Source organism: Podarcis liolepis (genome assembly GCF_965112155.1).
Source record: "Podarcis liolepis genome assembly, chromosome: 3".
Classification (NCBI taxonomy): domain Eukaryota; kingdom Metazoa; phylum Chordata; class Lepidosauria; order Squamata; family Lacertidae; genus Podarcis; species Podarcis liolepis.
In genome coordinates this window covers 26,089,648-26,109,855 of record NC_139557.1, presented here as the reverse complement: position 1 = coordinate 26,109,855, position 20,208 = coordinate 26,089,648, and the positions used below count along the sequence as shown (strand labels likewise).

At 41.8% G+C, this 20,208-nt stretch overlaps 1 protein-coding gene across 1 annotated transcript in view; it reads left to right on the top strand.

Annotated features, from left to right (window-relative positions):
• Positions 1–16,681, top strand: part of MYOM2 (myomesin 2) — an 81,687-nt gene extending 65,006 nt beyond the window's left edge. Inside the window, exons 27-36 of the mRNA XM_083495808.1 lie at positions 1,242–1,309; positions 4,161–4,274; positions 5,120–5,207; positions 6,027–6,065; positions 7,091–7,196; positions 10,303–10,466; positions 10,781–10,817; positions 11,337–11,359; positions 13,760–13,815; positions 15,710–16,681. Coding sequence (XP_083351934.1) covers positions 1,242–1,309; positions 4,161–4,274; positions 5,120–5,207; positions 6,027–6,065; positions 7,091–7,196; positions 10,303–10,466; positions 10,781–10,817; positions 11,337–11,359; positions 13,760–13,815; positions 15,710–16,018 — 1,004 coding nt within the window. The 3' untranslated portion in view covers positions 16,019–16,681. The remainder of the gene's footprint in view (positions 1–1,241; positions 1,310–4,160; positions 4,275–5,119; positions 5,208–6,026; positions 6,066–7,090; positions 7,197–10,302; positions 10,467–10,780; positions 10,818–11,336; positions 11,360–13,759; positions 13,816–15,709) is intronic.
• The last annotated feature ends 3,527 nt before the right edge of the window (positions 16,682–20,208 follow it).

Genomic DNA, 20,208 nt, shown 5'->3' with positions numbered 1-20,208 from the left:
CCTTGGGTTACAGATGCTTCAGGTTACAGACTCTGCTAAGCCAGAAGTAGTACTTCGGGTTAAGAACTTTGCTTCAGAATGAGAACAGAAATCGTGCGGCGGCGGTGCGGCAGCAGTGGGAGGCCCCATTTGTTAAAGCGGTGCTTCAGGTTAAGAACAGTTTCAGGTTAAGTATGGACCTCTGGAACGAATTAAGTACTTAACCCGAGGTACCACTGTATATAGTTATCAGTGCATTTTGCCAACTGGAGAGTAAGTGCCTATAGGATGACCAAGGTGAGACAAATGCTGAAACTGGGGGGGAAACCAGTGACTTTGCTTCAGAATGAGAACTTTGCTTCAGAATCAGAACAGAAATCGTACGGCGGCAGTGTGGCAGCAGTGGGAGGCCCCATTAGCTAAAGTGGTACCTCAGGTTAAGAACTGTTTCAGGTTAAGAATGGTCCCCAAGAAGGAATAAATTCTTAACCCGAGGTACCACTGTACAGGAAAAAAAATCATAACCAGATTAAACCATAATGTTTTTTGGTTGACTTCCTTCCACTCCCCCTCTTGGTTCCATTATAATATACTTACTCATGCCTGTCCATAAGGCATATGGACATTCATTTGTTGAACTCCTCCTTCAGCCCTCTTTACCTCACTTGTTCGGAGTAGCTACTATCACACACAGACGTACATTACTTGTTTTCGTAAACCTTGATTGCTCAGCACTTAATGATTTTCTGCTGAATGTGCCGGGTGAGTCTGTTGAAAAGCATTGCTTTTGAGGGAATTAGATATGAGCGCTCCAATAATGAGGTTTGCTGACGTTGCCTATTGGTGCTGCAACGATCAAGTGGCAAACACTCAAAACGTGGACGCCATCCTAACTACTTATGCAAACCATAAATTGATATTACAGAGCCTTGTTCCTGCTTTGAATGCATTATATGTTGGTAAACACATTTGCCAACTTGCATATGAGCAGCACAGAGCCATCGCAAATCCCACAATCGTGCTCATAAGTGCAGCAGGGGCACTTAGCTGTACTCACAGATCTTCCTTGGACTTGAGCATCTCTCTCACCTTACATGACTATCTATGTATTGGTGCACTGACCAAAAGGGTAAAGGTCTCCCAGAGACAACTGCTTGTCATGTGATTTAGTTCCTGTTCTGTGTTTCTCTCCAAGTTTGTTCCTTCTCTAAAACAATAGAAGCAACAGTATATGATATGTTTATCTTTTTCTTTTTTTCAAGGTCCTCATTTTCTGGAGTTTTTGTACTGGGAAATTTCAGAAGAATGCGAAGTGCTGCTGCTCTGTAAGGTGAGCCATCATATTTTGTTACCTTTTAATAAAATGGCACCCTTCCTCATGGGGCATAACTGCAAGCAGTTGCAGTACAAAAGCTTAGGGCATGTAAATAGAGTACCATGAAGAGATAGAAGGCTCTGACCACGAAGCCAATGGGTTTTAATATAGCCACTGGTGGTGACAGTGCCTCAGTGTCTTGGGGTTGCAAGGATGCAGAATCGGGATGTGTTCAAGGTGGTACAGTTCAGCTGAAGGCCGGGCAGAAAGAGAAAGAGATTTGTTTCCATTCTCTTACTACCTACACTCAGTGCAAGTCCCTTATATATATATATCAGTCTAAACCGAGGCCAGCAAATTCAAGCAACAACTTTGAATCATGGGGATTTTCTGGAGTCAGTGTGCTGGGGTGGGGTGGGGGAAGGAGGGTGTACCCAAAATGCAGGGAAGCTGAGTTCCTCATTGACAACCAAGCCATTCACCACCGGCTTTTGATCATCTGCAGCACAAAGCTTAGGTACATTCTCTGTGTCTTGTGTAGAACAATGAGTGACATATAATGCCCGTGGCTCAACTTTTTCCAGTACCCCATTCCCCAGCTATTGCTTTTGTCTCCCTACCCCTGAGTTAAACTCAGAAACATGGTGTCTCACCAAGTGGTGAGGAGTGGAAGGGTCATCATGCTTACTTAGGTTCAGTTTCTTTGGAAAGGAAATCACTGAAGGCTTTTGGTGTTTTGTAGTATTTGTGTTTAGTTACAAGTCTTCAGGTTGCACATAGGTCGAGGCACAGTGGAGGCACACTCAAAACAGCCAACCGCACTCAGATTTCTAGAGAAAGAGTCAGCACTCTCAAATGTTGCTAGTTTACAGAGCCAAAACTCAGCTTTCAGTTTTTCTCTTTGGATGCTGTTTCTTCTCTGGTTCAAACTGCAATCTATTGTTTATTATTACACACAGACACCTAGGTTACACCATCTTTTGTTGCATGGTGGGAGGCCTGCTTTTGTCCTGTTTAGAAGAAGCCTAACAATTAGTTCCCAGGGAAACACATCACTGACAGTTGCCTTAATGAAAAAATGCATCTGCCATGGGACTAGCAAATAACTTTTGCACTCATTCCAGCCCCATTAACCCTCTCCTGTCCAACCCAAATCTAGAATGGTGGTATAGGATCCATTCATTCATCAGAATGGCCATTTAGTGACTGACAGGAGAGGGCTTCTGTACCAAACCATATTAAGGAACCAACATCTTTATAAATCTTACAGTGCCTGAGATACAAAAATCCTGAGTGCTACTGTGATTTCTGACTTCTCTTCTTTCACTAGTACAACTCCATGCCCTGCTACAAATTGCTTTGGGATATTCGCTCAATTTCAAAAGTAGTTATATTTCACTGTTTGCTATTTTTGGGCTCCACGTGGAGACTAGTTTGCCTCTGTGTGCATTTCTTCCAGAGACTCCACGGGCACATTGCTAAAATCATTATGGGCCAGGAAACCTAATTTTGCCATATCTGCTTTTAGTTTTGGTATTGCTGTGATCCTTGTTAGACGAATGTGACAAAAACTACAGCTACAGAAGCAACAGTGGCTCCATGATGGACAGACCTGTTCAGCAGCACAGAACAGTGTCTCTGGAAAGTAATCATCTTCTGTTCTCTTTTTTTTTTGAAAAAACCTCTTTCTAAAATTGCTTCTTTCAAGTTACCATTTAAACTCGCTCATCCAGCAATATTTCATGTCAGCCAATACACAGCTATATTCCAAGCATAAAACAACACACTGTTTCTCTCTTGCCATTCTGCTGAGCTGAATTTCCACTAGCACTTCAAAAGGGCTGCCTTCAGGAAGCTTCCTTGTGCTCCTGCCTCCCGCAGGGCACTCTATGCTGTAGAAGAAGACCTTCAACCCAGCTCCAGCGCAGTCATTGGTCGCCAAGAGCGAAACGTTTGGCAGAATTGCAACATTGGTTTCTTTATGAGTCCAGATGAACCAATTTGGGTAACAGCTCCCACAGGCACTTTGGCAACAGATCCAAGAAAGTGCTGCATACTTATTTCTGATGGATCCTGGTTTCCTTCAGAAAACACAGAAAGTTGCAGGCCAGAAGATATCTGAAAAAAGCAGAAGACCTGAAGCTCATCAGTTAAGCACATGCTTTGTGCATGCAAAAGGTCCCAGGGCCAATTCCTGGCATCTCCAGGCAGGTAGGGTTGGGGAAGACTCTTGTCTGAACCTCTGGAGAACCAGTGTGCAGTCAGATAGACCATTGGCTCAGTGCAAGTAGCACCCTGTGATCTCTGGCCTACCATGTGGGTAGCTGTTTTCCCCAACTGCTATCATGTGAAAAGGCATTCAATCCCATTGGTTTCAAAATAACATTGTTTCCAAATACTAGTCTCAAGTCCAAATCACAGTCCAAATCATAGTCTTAAGTCACTCCAAATGCTTTGCTACTTTTTCTGATTGGTTCCAGTAGAAACTATGTGCCACGTTATGAGATGCATCTATAATTACTGGAATGTTTATGCGGATCTTCTCTTCAGGCAGCTAGCAATATTTTAAAACAATATGAAGTTCAAAATCCAGTGAATAGAGAGAACAGAATGGAAGCTGTTAAGTAGGCACCCCTGATTAATCAAATTGCATTCCAAAACAGGGGGCCACCACGGATGAAGCCTTTCTCCATTTTGCACCTCAGAATGTGGGCAGGCCCTTCAAAGAAGATCTTAATGCTTGGGCAGACTAATATGAAGGCAGGTGGACCTTCAAAAATGTAGTGACTGGTGAGCCAAACAAACCATCAGGGCACAGCTTGTTAGCAGCATATTATACTTCATTGATTTTCTTCTCCTTGTTCAGGTGGCGAATACCAAGAAAGAGACCTTTTTCAAGTGGTACAAAGATGGTGCTGGATTTGATGTTGAAGAGGTGCCTGACCTGCAGAAAGAGGTTGTTTGTTTGACTATTCCAAAGGTATGGTGCAATGATTTCTGGGTGACGCATTTAATAGATTCCTCCTTCCTAAGTTCAGGATTATTGAGGCTTGTACTTATTGTACTTGTTGACTGCTCCAACAATGGGAACTCCCATTCTTGTGTCTGCTTTTTATTTGTGTTTCCTGCTAGCGAGGGAAATTTAGCTTTGTGCAGGTTATTATTATTCAAATACTCTCTTTCACTGAAATTAATGGGACTTGAAGAATGTTTTGTTTGACTACATGCAGGTAATGCCCCATATTTAATTAGAAGCAAATACTGCAATTCCATGTATCTAGGAGTAAAGCCCACTGGACACAGAGGGACTTACTTCTGAGTAACATGCAAAGGATTTTGCTGCACAACTCGCTGACTTCCATGAGACTTACACCCAAGCAGCTGTGCCTATGGCGCAGTCTCTGTTGCATATTTTCAAGGTGGTCACCACTACCTAAATGTATTTGGTTTTGACTGTATCTCACATATATATAAACCAAAAGTGAGAAGGCAATCTTTAATCACCTATATGTTAGCATGTTAAACCAACTTGCTTCATCTCTTTCTGTCAAAATGAATACTTCCTTTAACCTTACATTGGTTTGTACTGGACTGAAAATGATGTTAAGCTTGGTAGGCAGCTTAATTAATTAAGCGGTACATGCAAAAGTATTAATGCGATAATTATCTCATTAACGATGCTCTCACTGCATCTGCCTCTCATGTCATTTCTGTTCAGACAAAGTTCAAAGTAGATTTCCTTTCTGATATAGAAAATGCACCAAGTATTTAAGTGACTTTCATTAATATAAGTCACACAATCCCTGTGTCATATTTTATTTCTAGCTGTCTAAAAAGGACCAGGGTGAATATAAGGCAACACTGTCAGATGACCGAGGTCAAGATATGTCTACTATTGATGTATCAGGACAAGGTAAAGCTCCATTTTCCCCTGCATTGGTCATGCATGGTTATTTGTAATTCCAAACCATGGGGAATAAAGGAAATAACTACATCACCTCTGGGATGGAAGCTCCTCTGGCATGGAAGTTGTGAGAAGTTCTGAAACATTTATAACTGCATGTTTTCTGCTCCTTCTAAAGTCATGCAGGTCATCCACCTCATCCCATACAGCTCAAGCCTCACAAACCTCTGATTGCTGCTGTATGATGATGGAGTAACTCATTCCTTCAGATTTATTTATTTATTACTGCCAAGTACATGCACATATTGTCCTTTAATTAATGTCAGTTCCTCCCTCAGGAAAACACTCAAAAATTAGCCACATGAGGTGGCTGTTTGAGCTGTTTACAGAAGCCTACTTTAGGTGCCCTCAAACATCTGGCAACAACTGCATGAGGGTGGAGTTTGGGGCTGGGCATGTTTGACCTGCACTCCATTGCTGACCCCTCCTGAAGGCTCTTTCTGGACAGCCTGCCAAATACACAGAGGTTGTCCCCATCAGCTCTGAAACTGGTTGCAAGATTCCAGCTCATGAGGACAACTGAGGGATATTTGGCAGGTTGGCCCACTGAACTGGTCTAATTTGGACTTAGCCAAAGCTATGTGTGCAGCGATATGGAGACCAAGATTGTTAAATGCAGGAACATAAAGTCAAAATAACCAAGCACAAGCCCTTCTGAAATAATTATCACAGTATCATTGTTTATCTGTGTAAAGCTTTCTCATGTGAATACTACATATCTGTATTTCCCATGCTAACAATCCGTTGTTTCCCCCTTCCTCTCCTCAGTATATGAAGATATGATCCTGGGATTGAGTCGAATCAGTGGTGAGTAAATGTTATTTCCACTTCATTTCAAAAATATATTAAAATTTTCAGAAACTGAGATAACCTGTTGTCGCTGAAAGCATGAAATCTCAAAAGAGCCTTATCCCCTTCTATGGTGTAGTTAACATTCTGAATAGGTTTTTGACTTTAATAGATATTATTAAACAGGAAGGCATTTTTTTTTTACCACATGCTTGTTTTTGTGTCGTTTATCGAAGAGGCTTTGGGCAATGCAGTTTGTTAGCTTTGTGATAAGAAGTTACTCTTCTATAAGTGTGTTTATGGTCACAGGATGATCCAACTCAGAAGAAATTTTTAAACAATTCATCATTAAAATCTAAATAACATTGAATTCTGTAATATATTGAATATATTAGTATAAATATTGCACTTTGGGCTGAAATATTGCAGCGTACGGAAAATTATGGTTTACAGAGTAAGCATCAGAAACTTAGTGAATGTTGATATTTATTGGTAAATTCTAAGAATGATAGAAATGTTTGAGTTCAGAGACTTGTTTTTGACACTTCACCATGCTTAATCATGTTAATTTTGGAAATGTGGGTAATATTTGGTCATTTACTGAGGGCACTGGCCTGACTTTGAGATTTATTGGTAGGTCAGAATTTCTGGCATTTCCTTCTGGCCTTTTAAGACTTTTCAGTAAATGTCAACAATCTCCAGATTTCTGGCACTTCATACAACAAAACAACATACATAGATGACATAATAGTAATAGCAATTTTATTTTATTGTGAGTATGGTTTTTTAATGTCTAATTAAACACATGAGAATTTTAAAAAAACCCAATTCTCTTCTTCAGCATCATTATATTGACCTTGCTTCATGGCAGTCCTTTAAGAGGAATGGTCCTGGAGATCTGTTGATTCACTATATATATACTGAAAGTCTGTAGGTAGAATGAATTATCTTAAGAATGTCTGGTTGTTGGAGTTTTTTCTTTGATCATGATTTCAGATTCTAAAACCCAACCACTGGATCTGAATAATGTTTTATCCCTGTAGGTAAATCTGCTTCTGAACTGAAGATCCACTGTACTCCAGAAGGCATAAGACTACAGTGTTTCTTGAAGTACTACACAGAGGAAATGAAAGCAAGTTGGCTTCACAAGTAAGTAACAGCCAAGCCCTGAATACAGATGTACCTTGGAAGTGGAATGGAATCCATTCTGGAAGTCCATTCGACTTCCGAAAAGTTCAGATACCAAGGGGAGGCTTCCAATTGGTTTCCGATTGCACAGGTGTGCCGGAAACAATAGCGGAAGCCGCGCTGGACATTTGGCTTCCAAAAAAAGATTGAAAACCGGAATACTCACTTCCGGTTTCCAATCGTTCGGGAGTCGGAACGTTTTATTCCCAAGGCGTTTGGGAGCTTAGGTATGACTGTACTGGGTGATTTTTGCCTGGTATTCAGAGACTAAACAAATTAACTTTTTGATATTGATACTAATATTGGGGAAGGGGATGGAGAGATGCGAATCTTCAGTGTTACTTCTTTTTTTAAAAAAGTAGAAAAAATGAAAAATTCAGGTGACAACCTTTTCATAAGAAATGAGACAATTTCTGGTTTCCATGCTGTCATCAGCACAGCTGGCAGCATTGCATGCAAATCCCCAGCCCGCCCTGAATCATCCCAACACTTTGCATCGCAGGGAGCATAAAACAAATCGTAAAGCCAGCAGGCAATCATCCACTCATTGCACTGCAGGGAATCTGAATTCCCATCTAGAGACTTGCTTGGTCGAGTGAGCTGAATCTAGGATAGCAAAGCAAAAGCTAAGTAATGATATTTCAATCTTTTCGTATTAGGCTTTTGTCATCATTAGGCCAAATCATTTCTGGGTTTTTTTTAGCTGATCTATGAGAATCTAAGTTGGAGGTATCAATATTTTAGCCACTGAGGTTTAGTCATTTTCTGGATGGAAATAGCTGGATTAAAAAATAATAATCTGAGCACTGGATGCATCATTTCAAAGCCTAGATTAGATTTCCAATGCGCCTGTGAGCCAATGATTGTTTGCAAACCAATATGTCTGTGTTCACCCTGAAATGTTAGTTTCAATTCCTTTGGTCGGTATCACCCTCTAAAGAACCAAAAAGCTGTAGCACATATAAGTCATTTGTTTAGTATCCGACCTTATCAATTATTTTTTAAAAAACTGCTTATGATTAAAAAGAAAGAAAAAAGCTGTAAAAATTGCTTATAAGATAAACTAGTGAGATAAAACCAAACAACAAGAGGGCTAAATAAGATAGCATAGCAACAACAAAAGCAGTCTGATTGCGTTTTCAAATCTGAAGTGATAAGACAACATGTGTTGAAATATAATGCCTGAGCAAATAAATCAACACTTACCTGGATGTATAGATAGGGTTTGGGGGAACTCTACGAATAAGGTGCCACCACAGAAAATACATAATTGAGTTTGAACCCGCAGTATGAGAGCAGAGCCCTGCAGTTGCTACCTGCCTAACCTCAACAGGTGAGGAAATTTGGGAAATGGACACTGAGGTCCAGCACTAAGGGCCTTCTGGCGGTTCCCTTGCTGCGAGAAGCCAAGTTACAGGGAACCAGGCAGAGGGCCTTCTCGGTAGTGGCACCCACCCTGTGGAACGCCCTCCCACCAGATGTCAAGGAGAAAAATAACTACCAAACTTTTAGAAGACATCTGAAGGCAGCCCTGTTTAGGGAAGCTTTTAAGGTTTAATAGGTTATTGTATTTTAGTGTTTTATTGGAAGCCGCCCAGAGTGGCTGGGGAAACCCAGCCAGATGGGCAGGGTATAAATAATAAATTATTATTATTATTATTACTAAACGCTCTTAAGCTTGTAGGGGAGCAAATGTCTCCCCACCTTCCTAATGATGGAGCAAAATATCCAGAACTTGATATTCCTATTTACAGGCTAAAATCACGATCCCAGGAAACCTAATCATGTGTAGTAGAGGTTGTACACAAACGGCCAAGTGTTTTCCTTTACATTTTCCCTATCCCTCACGCAGTAGTATCATCCATTGCTTGGTCCTAGAATGTCAAGCATATAAAATACAGACTGCACATTTAAAAATCAAAATGCAGCAGCGACCCAGGCAAATAACGAAATCTTACCAGTGGCACAGCCTTGAACATCTCAGGTTGAAGTTTAGAATTTTATTCAGGTTGTACACTTCTAGCAATGTCAGTTGTGCTTTTTTCCATGCTGCCCTGTGAACATAGGACTGACATACACTGAGTCGTGACCCTCTAGGTTGTTCTTGTCTTTGCACTAATGGCCAGTGGCTCTCCAGGATTAAAAAAGTGGAATCTTTCTCAGCCTGACCTGAGATTGATTGAACCTGGTACCTTTTGCCCACAAAGCCAAAAGTGAGCTGCACCAATGAGCTGCTCACAAACCTTTGGCTGATCTAATCTGCTTTTGCTTGTCTTTCTCCTTGTCTTTCCCCTTCCCCTTGCTGGCATTCCTCCCCGCCCTGTCTCTTTGCATATGTCTCTTATTTCACTCTGAAAATGCAATGCACATCTTGAAAGCACTATAAATGATAAATAGCAGAAGTAATAGAACCCTCTCTGGGTGACAGATGTTCTTCCTTAAAAAAAAAAATAATCCTTCAAGCTTCATGTAGATTATTAAATTGAAATATGAATAGACTAAAAATAAGTATAAAATAAATTCAAAATGAAATAGGAAGGAGTCATAGGCTTTGAAGAAAACAAACCAAACAAAGGTGGAGGCTAGATCATCCAAAAATGAACCTCCCAGATGTGATGAAATTAACCCCAGAATTGTCCTCTGGCTTGTAGACCCAGAGAATGATTTTATGTCAAAGAAACTGATAGTGCTTAGGTTAGTCTGTAAATCCCGTCTTGCATTTCTTGAAGCTGGCGCTGATTATGAATCCATTGAATGAGAAAACAAGTTTCTTTCCCACTAATCCCTGGTCAACAAGCTTACAAGTATGCTTACTTTTATAATCTTCAGTCTGATGGCTAAACCAAGGCATACACAATCCATGGCCAGCAAAAAAAATGGTATTGCTTCCCCCCTTTTGAACATTTGTTATTGATCCCTCCGTACACCATGTTTCAGCCTGCTTCTGAAAATTCTCCTGGCATCAAAAGGTTTAGTCACAGAGCAAGAGTAACTGTTGCTCAAGAAACAGAAGCCTAAAGTCCACCTGTGTGTGTATTTTGAATACTCCTTGTGTTCATTTCCCCAGGGAATCTAAGATTTCTTCTAGTGAAAAGATGAGGATTGGAGGCAGTGATGAAGTTGCCTGGATGCAGATATGTGAGCCCACAGAAAAGGATAAAGGGAAGTACACCTTTGAGCTGTCTGATGGCAAGGAGTCCTATAAGCGGAGTATTGATTTATCTGGACAAGGTAGGCATCTTTAAGCATGCAACTGGATTCATCGCAGTGTAATCTGGGACCATTTTGCAGTTGGGGAATTAACGCTCATTGTTTATTATTAGGTATTTATTTTGTGCTAACAGTTTTCAAGGCACACTACCAACTTCGTTCATGCTATGCCTCTTCTCATCAGGGCTGCCTTTGATCTCTCTTCTTAGATTTCATTTGATGTTTCTCTACCACTTTTATAAGTTGAGAACAGAAAAGAAACACAAGTAGGCATCAAAGCATTTGTGCCGATTCAAAAGGCAAACTTTATAATACTCAAAAATGTTTCTTTGCAGCGTTTGACGATGCTTATGCAGAATTCCAGAGACTCAAGTAAGCTTTATACCGTTTTCTTTTAAACTCATGACAATTACTTTGTCTTGGCTACCAGTGCCATTCTAACATAATAGGGTGTAAGAAACATATGGAAAGCCCACGTGACATAATGATTAGAATGTTGGACTCAATTATCAAGGAGACCAGGGCTCAAAACTCCACTCAGTCATGAAGCTCACTGGTGACTTTGGACCAGTCACCATTTCTCAGCTTAACCTACTTAGAATCATAGAATTGTAGTCCAACCCCCTACAATGCAGATATTTCAGCTACAGTATCCACAGCAGATATCCATCCAAACTCTGCTTACAAATCTCCAAGGAAGGAGAGTCCACCACCTCCTGAGCGAGTCCATACCACTTCACAGGGCTTTGTGGGGATAAAAGGGAGACCAGGGAAAGCCATGTACAGCACCTTGATCTCTTCCAAAAGTGGGAGAGTAATGTTTGTGTATATATACATATACATAATTGTGATATTAATTATTCTGTTTTCTGTTTTCTTTCCCCACTTTAGGGCAGCCGCTTTTGCTGAGAAGAGTAAGTACATTCTGTACAGAGGAAGCATGTTATTTATTATCATCATAAAAGAGCAGGATCTAGCAGCCTAGTGAATGCTAGGTAGACCTTGTTCCTTTTATTTACCTTTACAAAGCTCAACAAAAGGGAAGGAATAAGGCAGGCTTCCTCAACCTTGGCCCTCCAGATGTTTTTTGGCCTACAACTCCCATGATTCCCAGCTAGCAGGACCAGTGGTCAGGGATGGTGGGAATTGTAGTCTCAAAACATCTGGAGAGCTGAGGTTGAGGAAGCCTGGAATAAGGTATACATAATGGTGCTTTCCATCAGTTCATTTTAAGAAGAAGGTGCAATTTCAAACCAAATAGATAGTTGCCGTTTTAGAGAAGATGTGGAAAACTTGTAACCCACCAACCTTAGCACAGTCCACAATACATGCCCAATGACACCCCCCCCCCGAGACTTGATAAACCTCCTACTTTTGCTCCCTGTTGGGGGAGGGGAGGGTTGTCAAGCAGGTCTGTCTGTGTTTGTTTGTTCTTGGAAAGCAAGGAATAGAAAAGTGGGAGAGAATGGGTGTCCAGCCTAAAACTCTCAACTTAAGAAACTATTGTTAGTTAGGTTTCAGAGCTGACAGTGAGAACAGACTACGGGTGAGTATATGCAATGCAGACTGGAAACCAAGTATGACAGATTTCATGTTGATGATGGCAAGAAATCTGAGTGATAGATAGTATACATAAGGGCTGCCCATTATTCACCAGCATGGATAATCAGTCAGGTACTCTGACCCTAAGCATGCTTATTTATTACTTGCCTGTAATATACTTCCACTTTTAGCCTAAAATCATAGCTTCCTGGGAGGTGTCTTATTTCATCATATTTCACTATGATTTCTGTACCATTATGATGACAGACGCTAGTCATTTCCCATTTCCCAGGACAATCATTTTACCTGAAATGGTCAGCTAATGTTTTTCTCGGTTGTATATGCAGAGCCTGCCAAATCCATAGATGCAAACTAGGCAATCTCCTTGGGCGATAACATTTCGGGGTGTCTGCTTCAGTTATTTAAATGCCCTGCAGAAGGAGCAACTGCCTGCCTTTTTAGATTCATCCACCTTTTCAGCCCCTGCTTACAGGTGAAATGGGGACTCTAATTTATGTCAGTGATAATGCCCCTGAATGCGGAGGCCAGCTAAACTGTGCAGTTACAATAACAGGATAGGTAAAAATTAGAATTAAGTGTAAAACTGAAACTGAAAATAGGAAAATAATATCCTAGTCAACTCTTAATAATTTTATGTATTATTATTATTATTATGCTGCTCAGTATAAGATAAAACATGGGTTGTGTGGGCATGCTTTTAAATTCATCTTGACCTACAGAAAAAGCAAAATCTTTAGGCCAACTCTGTATATATTAGCAGAGACTCACCTGGCGCTGTTGAGCCAGAAGAAACTGGATGTTTCCATTTTCAAAGTGTCCAGATGTATTGAAATTGAACTGAGCTTTACTTGGAGAAAACTGGGGATACTGATTATAGGAGCATAGGAAGCTGTCTTATGCAGAGTCAGTCCAATGAACCATCTATCTTAGTATTGTTGACACTGAAATGCAGCAGGAGCTGTCCAGCACTTCAGGAAGGAGTCTCACCCAGCCCTACCTAGAGATGCTGGGAATCATGCACTACTTAACATTTCACCAAAAATTAATTCAAGTTGCTGTAAGCTGTCCAGAGACATTTGTTATTGTGTAATGTATAAATGTTAGTTTAAAAGTAAGTGTATGATGCTATCACAATACAGTGGTACCTCGGGTTACATACACTTCAGGTTACATACGCTTCAGGTTACACACTCCGCTAACCCAGAAATAGTGCTTCAGGTTAAGAACTTTGCTTCAGGATAAGAACAGAAGTCATGCTCCAGCGGAGCGGCAGCAGCAGGAGGCCCCATTAGCTAAAGTGGTGCTTCAGGTTAAGAACAGACCTCCGGAATTTATTAAGTACTTAACCCGAGGTACCACTGTAAACCCCTTTGCATTGCAATCAGCTAAGAGCTTAGCTGTTCCTTATCTCCATTTTTTAAATAGTCTCCCAGTCTTTGTTTTTTAAGAGTTTGGAGCACCTAAGAGTTTCTAAATTGAAAACCACCAAGGGAGCAAGAAATAAATTGAGGATGAAGACAACACAGAACGGGCTGTACCCTTTAACAATCTTCAGTATCCACTTGCCGGCTAATGTTGCCTGCAGACATTTCATATTTTGCATATTCCTTAAAAATCAGGGAGTAGCTGCTGACAATGCCCCCCCCCCCCCGTTTCAGCATTTGTCTCACCTTGATCATCCTATAGGAGCTTACTCTCCAATTGGCAAAATGCACTGATAATTATATAATTTGATTGCTTTTTCTTCATAGATCGTGGTAAAGTGCTTGGTGGTTTGCCTGATGTGGTGACAATAATGGAAGGCAAGGTAAGGATAAGCCATGTGGCTTGGCTGTCATGGTGTGGATACAAAAAAGACTATGAAAGCTTCATGAGAGAATAGCATTACATTTGTATTTTAAATGCACCTATAAATATGCAGCCCCCTCACTTGATCCCACACAATGTTCTGCAAGGGTGCTCTGCTGGAGGCGTTAGAGTGTTGCCCATATTGGCACAGAAGCAGAGCTGCCAGCTCCGTGTTTAAAGAGGGAAATTGATGCAGCCCTTCACCACCTTCAAAGGGGTTGGGTGTATTTTTAGCAAGGCAAGAAACATTTCAGGATTGCCATGCTATTTAGGATTGTGCTTCGGGGACCTCAGGTAACCCCCTAGAAATAAATTCACACAGACTCAATTTTTTTGTTTAAGATTAATGGACAAAATTTAGGCCACAACTTTATTGATTCCACAATGTGAGCATTATTGGCTTAGTCACTGACAAACTAAAACTGACTCCTGCCCACCCCACAGGAGGTCTGAAAGGGTAAACCAAACGAGGGAGCTACATTGATGCAAATCGGCTGTAGCTCACCACGGGGTTCCTGTGGTCCTGGCATGGCCCTAGCCCCTCAAGCGGACTTCGGATGAGATCCAGAACCCCCAGATTCCTTTAACAGAATACCCTTTTTAAAAGAGGGGCAGGTGATGGCCGCACCTCCCCTCCTCCAACCACAACTAACTCAATGCCTAATTGCCAAACCTTACAAAGTTGTGATGATTGCTGGGAAGTAGGCAAAAACCAAATGGTCAGTGCCAATCTGCCATGTGGACAAAATTCCTACCAGGCCCCTGCCACAAAACAGGCAACCAACTGAAGTCCCAAGCAAGGCCAAAGCACAGAAACCAAAGAGGGCAGGTGGGCGGATGTTCAGCAGTGCGAAGCGAGTGGCTCCGATGAGTCGCTCTGCCATTTATAAAAACTTCCCCCTCCCCCAACTTGCAACAGCCTGATTGGGTGCTGGAACTGGGGCGATCGTGGGACCGCCCCAGCAACAACTGGGCTATGCCCTGCCTTCAGATGTCATGGAGGCCCCAAGGTCCTGAGTGCAAGCAGGACCCACCTTGAAGGGGATCCAGTTTAGCAATCTGGGTTGTTACCTGTGCAGGGAGGTTCTTTTCTCCAGTGGATGATGGATGGAAGAAGGAGGGAGGCAGTTTTCAGAATTCTTCCATTTGTCCGCACCACCTCTTGCAGTATCGTAACTATCTGGAGCAGTTTTGTTTGTGGGGTTTTGTACAGAGGGAGGTGGGAATCAGTGAGAATCATCTTCACCCTTTTTCCATTAAAAAGGGGGGGGGAAGCAGGCAGTCCCTTAAAGTCCCATCAGAATTATGTCTAAGAGGGTTACCTCAGCTATCTCTATAAACTGGAGACTGTAGTGGTAGCATTGGGTCTGTAGTCAGCCTTTGGGTGACTCTTTGCAGTTTTAAAATAAATACCAGTCTTTAAAAAACAGCAGCTGTACACAGTTTACAGTTTGTTACTTGCAAAATCTTCTGTGAGGTAGGAACAGGGGACAGACAAGACACAATTGCTTACAACCAGTGCTATCCCCCCCTGGGGGGACGCAGGGGGTACGCATGCCCCAAACATTTTGTGAATCTAAGTTTGGCCTCATTGAGGGGAAGTACTTCAATATGAGTAGGAAAATGAGAGTACCCCTAAACATTTTTTTAGGGAAAAAAAGCACTGGTTACAACCCATTGTGTCATGTGCTGAGCTGGGATAATACCAGTGTATGTTGGAAGACTGTCACAGTGGCAGAGATTTGTGAGGTTTTGTGACAATCATGCTATGAGATCAAGAAATCTAAGTTAGCAAGCCAATGCCAAAGTCTGGATTTCACATTTTCCCCCTGCTCCCTCCCTGTTTGTTTTAGACCCTGAATCTGACCTGCACTGTGTTTGGTAACCCCGACCCTGAGATAGTCTGGTTTAAGAACGACAAGGAGCTTGAACTGAATGATCACTATGTAGTCAAACTGGAGCAAGGAAAGTATGCCGGTCTGGTCATCAAGGGGGTTGCATCAGAAGACTCAGGAAAGTACAGTATCAATGTCAAGAACAAGTATGGTGGCGAGATGGTGGATGTCACCGTCAGTGTGTACAAGCATGGCGAAGAGGTGCCCGATGTCAAACCTGGCACAGGTGGCAAAACAAGGCTAATAGCGCCAGAAGGAACTCATTAATCTTCAACGCATGATAAGGGCAGCAGGAAGTAGATTTGTAAGGGGTGTGTTTGACAGGCAAAAGGCTAGAGAGAAGCTGTAGGTTGTCCCCCCCCCCATAGTGTTTCTGCAGTAGATAACTGGCAATGACCAAGGAAGAGTTAAGCTTTTTGAGGTGGGCATCACAGTCTCGGTTCTCTACCCGTACCATCCCCAGATGCAATTACATCATTATGAATAGAAGCTGTTATGTGGCTGGCAACAAAAAGCCATTGCAGGGGCAGCTGTTATTAACTTTATATGCAAATTGGTGCTATATCTGTAGGATGGAACTCTGCTTACGGCAATGGGAAGATCAGACTTTTATTAGTTATATATAATTTGGGAACCGAACTTTACTCCTCAATCTGGGCTGTGACCCTCGGTGCTTTTGTAAAACCCCCAACGGAACTCAAATGGGCTGCAGAAATGTAAACACATTGAGGACTGCAGCCTCAGATAAACCAGACAAGCTGAAAAATGACCTTCTGAGTTATTCTTAGTAGTATTGCTGTTTTGTAGTGCAAGCTGATCTTTAGTGGTATTTTACAATCACCGTGGACTCATTTAAACCATAAGTTTCACAGTTGTTGTTTGTTTGTTTCCTCCCCTGCTTTGTGCTAATAAAAAAAACTTTAAAAGTCACCTTGTGTTTCTCTCTGCACCAAATTACACTTAACTAGTTCTGTTTACTCTCTTTCACTGTTTAATTATGGCTTATTGCACAATTTCACAGCTGGTAGCATGCAGACAATGGACTTAACAATGAAGAAAACAAATTATTCTTAATCATAGTCACTCCATAGCCACTTTAATTTTACACTTTATGGTGTGGTCAGCAAGCAGTTAGGAACTAGTATCAGGAGACACCTATGCCATTTGGTAGCTTCCTAGGATAATTATATTTCCAAATTGGGTGGGTTTGATCCCCACCCCACCCCACAAAATGAGGTAAAAACTCTTTTTTATGTATTCATTACCAAAGTAGCTGTGCTGAACACAATACTGGGAATGTTTTACCACTTGCAGGTGTTTATTTCGGTGGGATTGTTCATGTGTTTTGTGGCTGTAACATAAGGGCCTGAAATCGTACGCTTTCATGTGCTACTCTGAAACTATAATAGTTTATATGTGGCCAGGAGAGAATAGCTTTGCAGCTGCTCAGTTCCAGTCTAGTTTCAGAAAGACTAGAAGTATTTTGGATCTAACCAGGAGTGCCAATAAAATATTGTGGGGGCCCAGGTAAGCTCCACCCCACATAAGCGATCACATGATGCAGTGCACACCCACCATTTGAATTGGAATGCCCATCAACTTGGGGGGGGGGGGCTGGCTCCCTCAAATGTTTTATTTTGGGAACCGAAGCCCTCAAGGCCCCAAGGCATTGGCTGCTATAGATCTAACCAATATGTTCTTATTTAGTTTCGGATGATTATGTATACCAGTGATGCCAAAAATAGAACTCAGCAAAGTCTCCTAACATGAACTAACTACATGCACCAGTTCCTTAAGACACGCCTTTCTCCCCTCCCACCAACAAGAAGATTATCTCTGAGTGAAGAAAAACCATTTCTTCTCAAGTGATGAGCAACAAGTTTATAAATATGCAAGCTGAGAACCACTGCACAACACAATGTAAATTAAATATTTTGTGTGAGTAATCATTTGTTTAATGATTAGCATCAATATGACCACTTAAGGAATATTGATTGATGACCTTTAGCCCTTCAGAAGTTGATGTAGTACAACTCTGGTGGGGCAAATTTTAGGGGATGACAGTGGATTGTAAGAAAGCAATTTGATACAGTATGATGCTCTCAACGGAAGCACTGAAAGTACAGAGGGATAGCAAATTCAGGAATGGGTGTGAGGGGAAAAATTCAAAGATACCATTCAATTTTGGTGGATTAAAAAACTTGATTGGTCAAACCCAGTTCCAGCTTGAACCAGAGAAATCTGTACAGTACAAATTAAAATGTTACTGGATTCAGTCAGCCAGCTAAAGGAACTGATCAACATAGAATACAAAATAGCCAAAATTCAGCATTCTTGTAGGTGTCTTTTATTCTGCACAAGTTGTATTTAGCAGAGACTCCGGTTATTGTATGTTACGGAAGTTTTCCAGACGTATCCTTGGGCACTGCAGACAAGGTTAGACTCATCTTAGTTATGCCTTTAGCTGGCCTGTTTTAGCTAACTAAGCTTCAGCCATATCCTTTCAGGTAGAGGGGAAAGAATTTATGGTGACATTTAATCCTTTGCTGAAGCAGAGAAATTAGTACTTGCTGGAACACTGTTTTCAGGAGGTTGAAGATTTGTAATAAGCACTTATACTTTGTTTTCTACCCAGTATGCTGGGCAGCAGTTTTCGCATTGTTTGGATGTGTGTTGTTGTTTTTTGGAAAGAAAAGTATGTGGAAGTAGCAAGGACATTAATCATAAGACCTATTCCTTAATGATTTTTCAAAACACTGAACTGCGCAGGGCCTCTCCAATCAGCTGTGGGCTATGTGCACACAGCCACCCTTCTTTGCCTTAACTCTTGCACCACAAGCACTTCCGACTCTTCAGAAAAACCAGGCAGGTTGTTTGTTGATCAAGAGTACCTTCTAACACAGGGCTTATAAAATGCTCACACCAGGTCAGCTCCTCAGTCTGAAAAACTCATCTCATCAAACAGGCTCACTGGCTTCCTTTGACTTGTCTCGCTTCACCTTATTCGTCTCATGCCCGCCAACATTTCTCCAGTGAAAATAGGGACGTCCTATTCTGTAATAAATAATAATAATAATAATAATAATAATAATAATAATAATAATAATAAAATTATTTATGCTCCAGCCACTCTGGGTGGCTCCCAACATATATAAAAACATAACAAAACATAAAGAATAACAACCTTCCCTATACAGGGCTGCCTTCAGTTGTCTTCACATGTCCAGATGGGCGGGGTATAAATTAGAAAAGAAGTCGTCTTCTTCTTCTTCTTCTTCTTCTTCTTCTTCTTCTTCTTCTTCTTCCTACCTTCCACTGCACTCAAGGGCAGCAGGCTAGCCTTGTGGTGTCCAGAACTCTGTCGTCCAACACCTTTTCAGTGCTCCAGGTTCCCCCTTCCCAGGACCTTCATGCCTCTGGCCCACATGGGTCCCAGTTTGGTCTGTGAGGCCATTTCTCACAAACCATGCTCACCTGTCCTACTTCTGACATCAGAGGTGGGGCAGGTATGTGCTGTAAGCTTCCCAGAGTGGCTGAGGAAACCCAGCCAGATAAGCAGGGTATAAATAATAATAAGATTAATAATAAGAAGGACGAGGAGGAAAGTTCGTGACACAGATGCTCTAGAATGTCCATGTGTCTTAGAGAGCGAGAGAGTGTCAGTTTCTCTCTTTGGAAGAAGCTGTTCCTCCCCCTCTACAGCTGGAGAAAGCAGTTTTAATTCCAAGTGCTTCCTCCAAACAGATTGTCAAAGGGACTCCCTATAACTGCTGATTATTGGTTACAGCAATCTCTTTCAAACTTTGTCAGGTGTCAGATGATGCCCCACCTGTCAATGTTGGCCCATGGAAGGCTAGGAGAAGTAGGACTTCATCCCACAGGGCAGGTCCAGTTCCCCATCTGTTCTCATGGTAGGACCATTGAAGAAAGACTTGGCAGGACTAGCTTGCAGCAGTGATATCCTATGGCCTCAAGCGGCTGCAGGAACAAGAACAAGGTTGAGGGTGTTTAGCCGGGTCTAGTTTTTAGATATAAATCTCAGATTGCAGTCAAGTTTGGAAGTGTCAAAAGAGTGCCTGAACAAGCTAGATCTTTGACACAATTTCCATACATCGTTGAGCTATAATACATGTGCAAAAGCAGAGCAAGAGATGGCACCATTCTGTTATCGGCTGGGCTTCATCCCATGTGCTGATCAGTGCCTGCTTATCAAAGGCAATGAAGCGACAGTAAATTACAGCAGCTGGAGGTTTCATCCATTTCCCCTCCTCACCCAGGAGCCTATTACACAGAGTTAGCTGCTCCTAATGGAGGCTGTTTCTTATTAGACTGATTTTCTGTCTGACTAGTGAGCTCCGTGTTGGGCAACTTTCCTGTTGCGCTCTTTTAGGCAGTCACAGCATGAAATGGGGCATAGTTGGCTTGTCACAGGAGGCAGATAAGATGTCAGCTAGTTA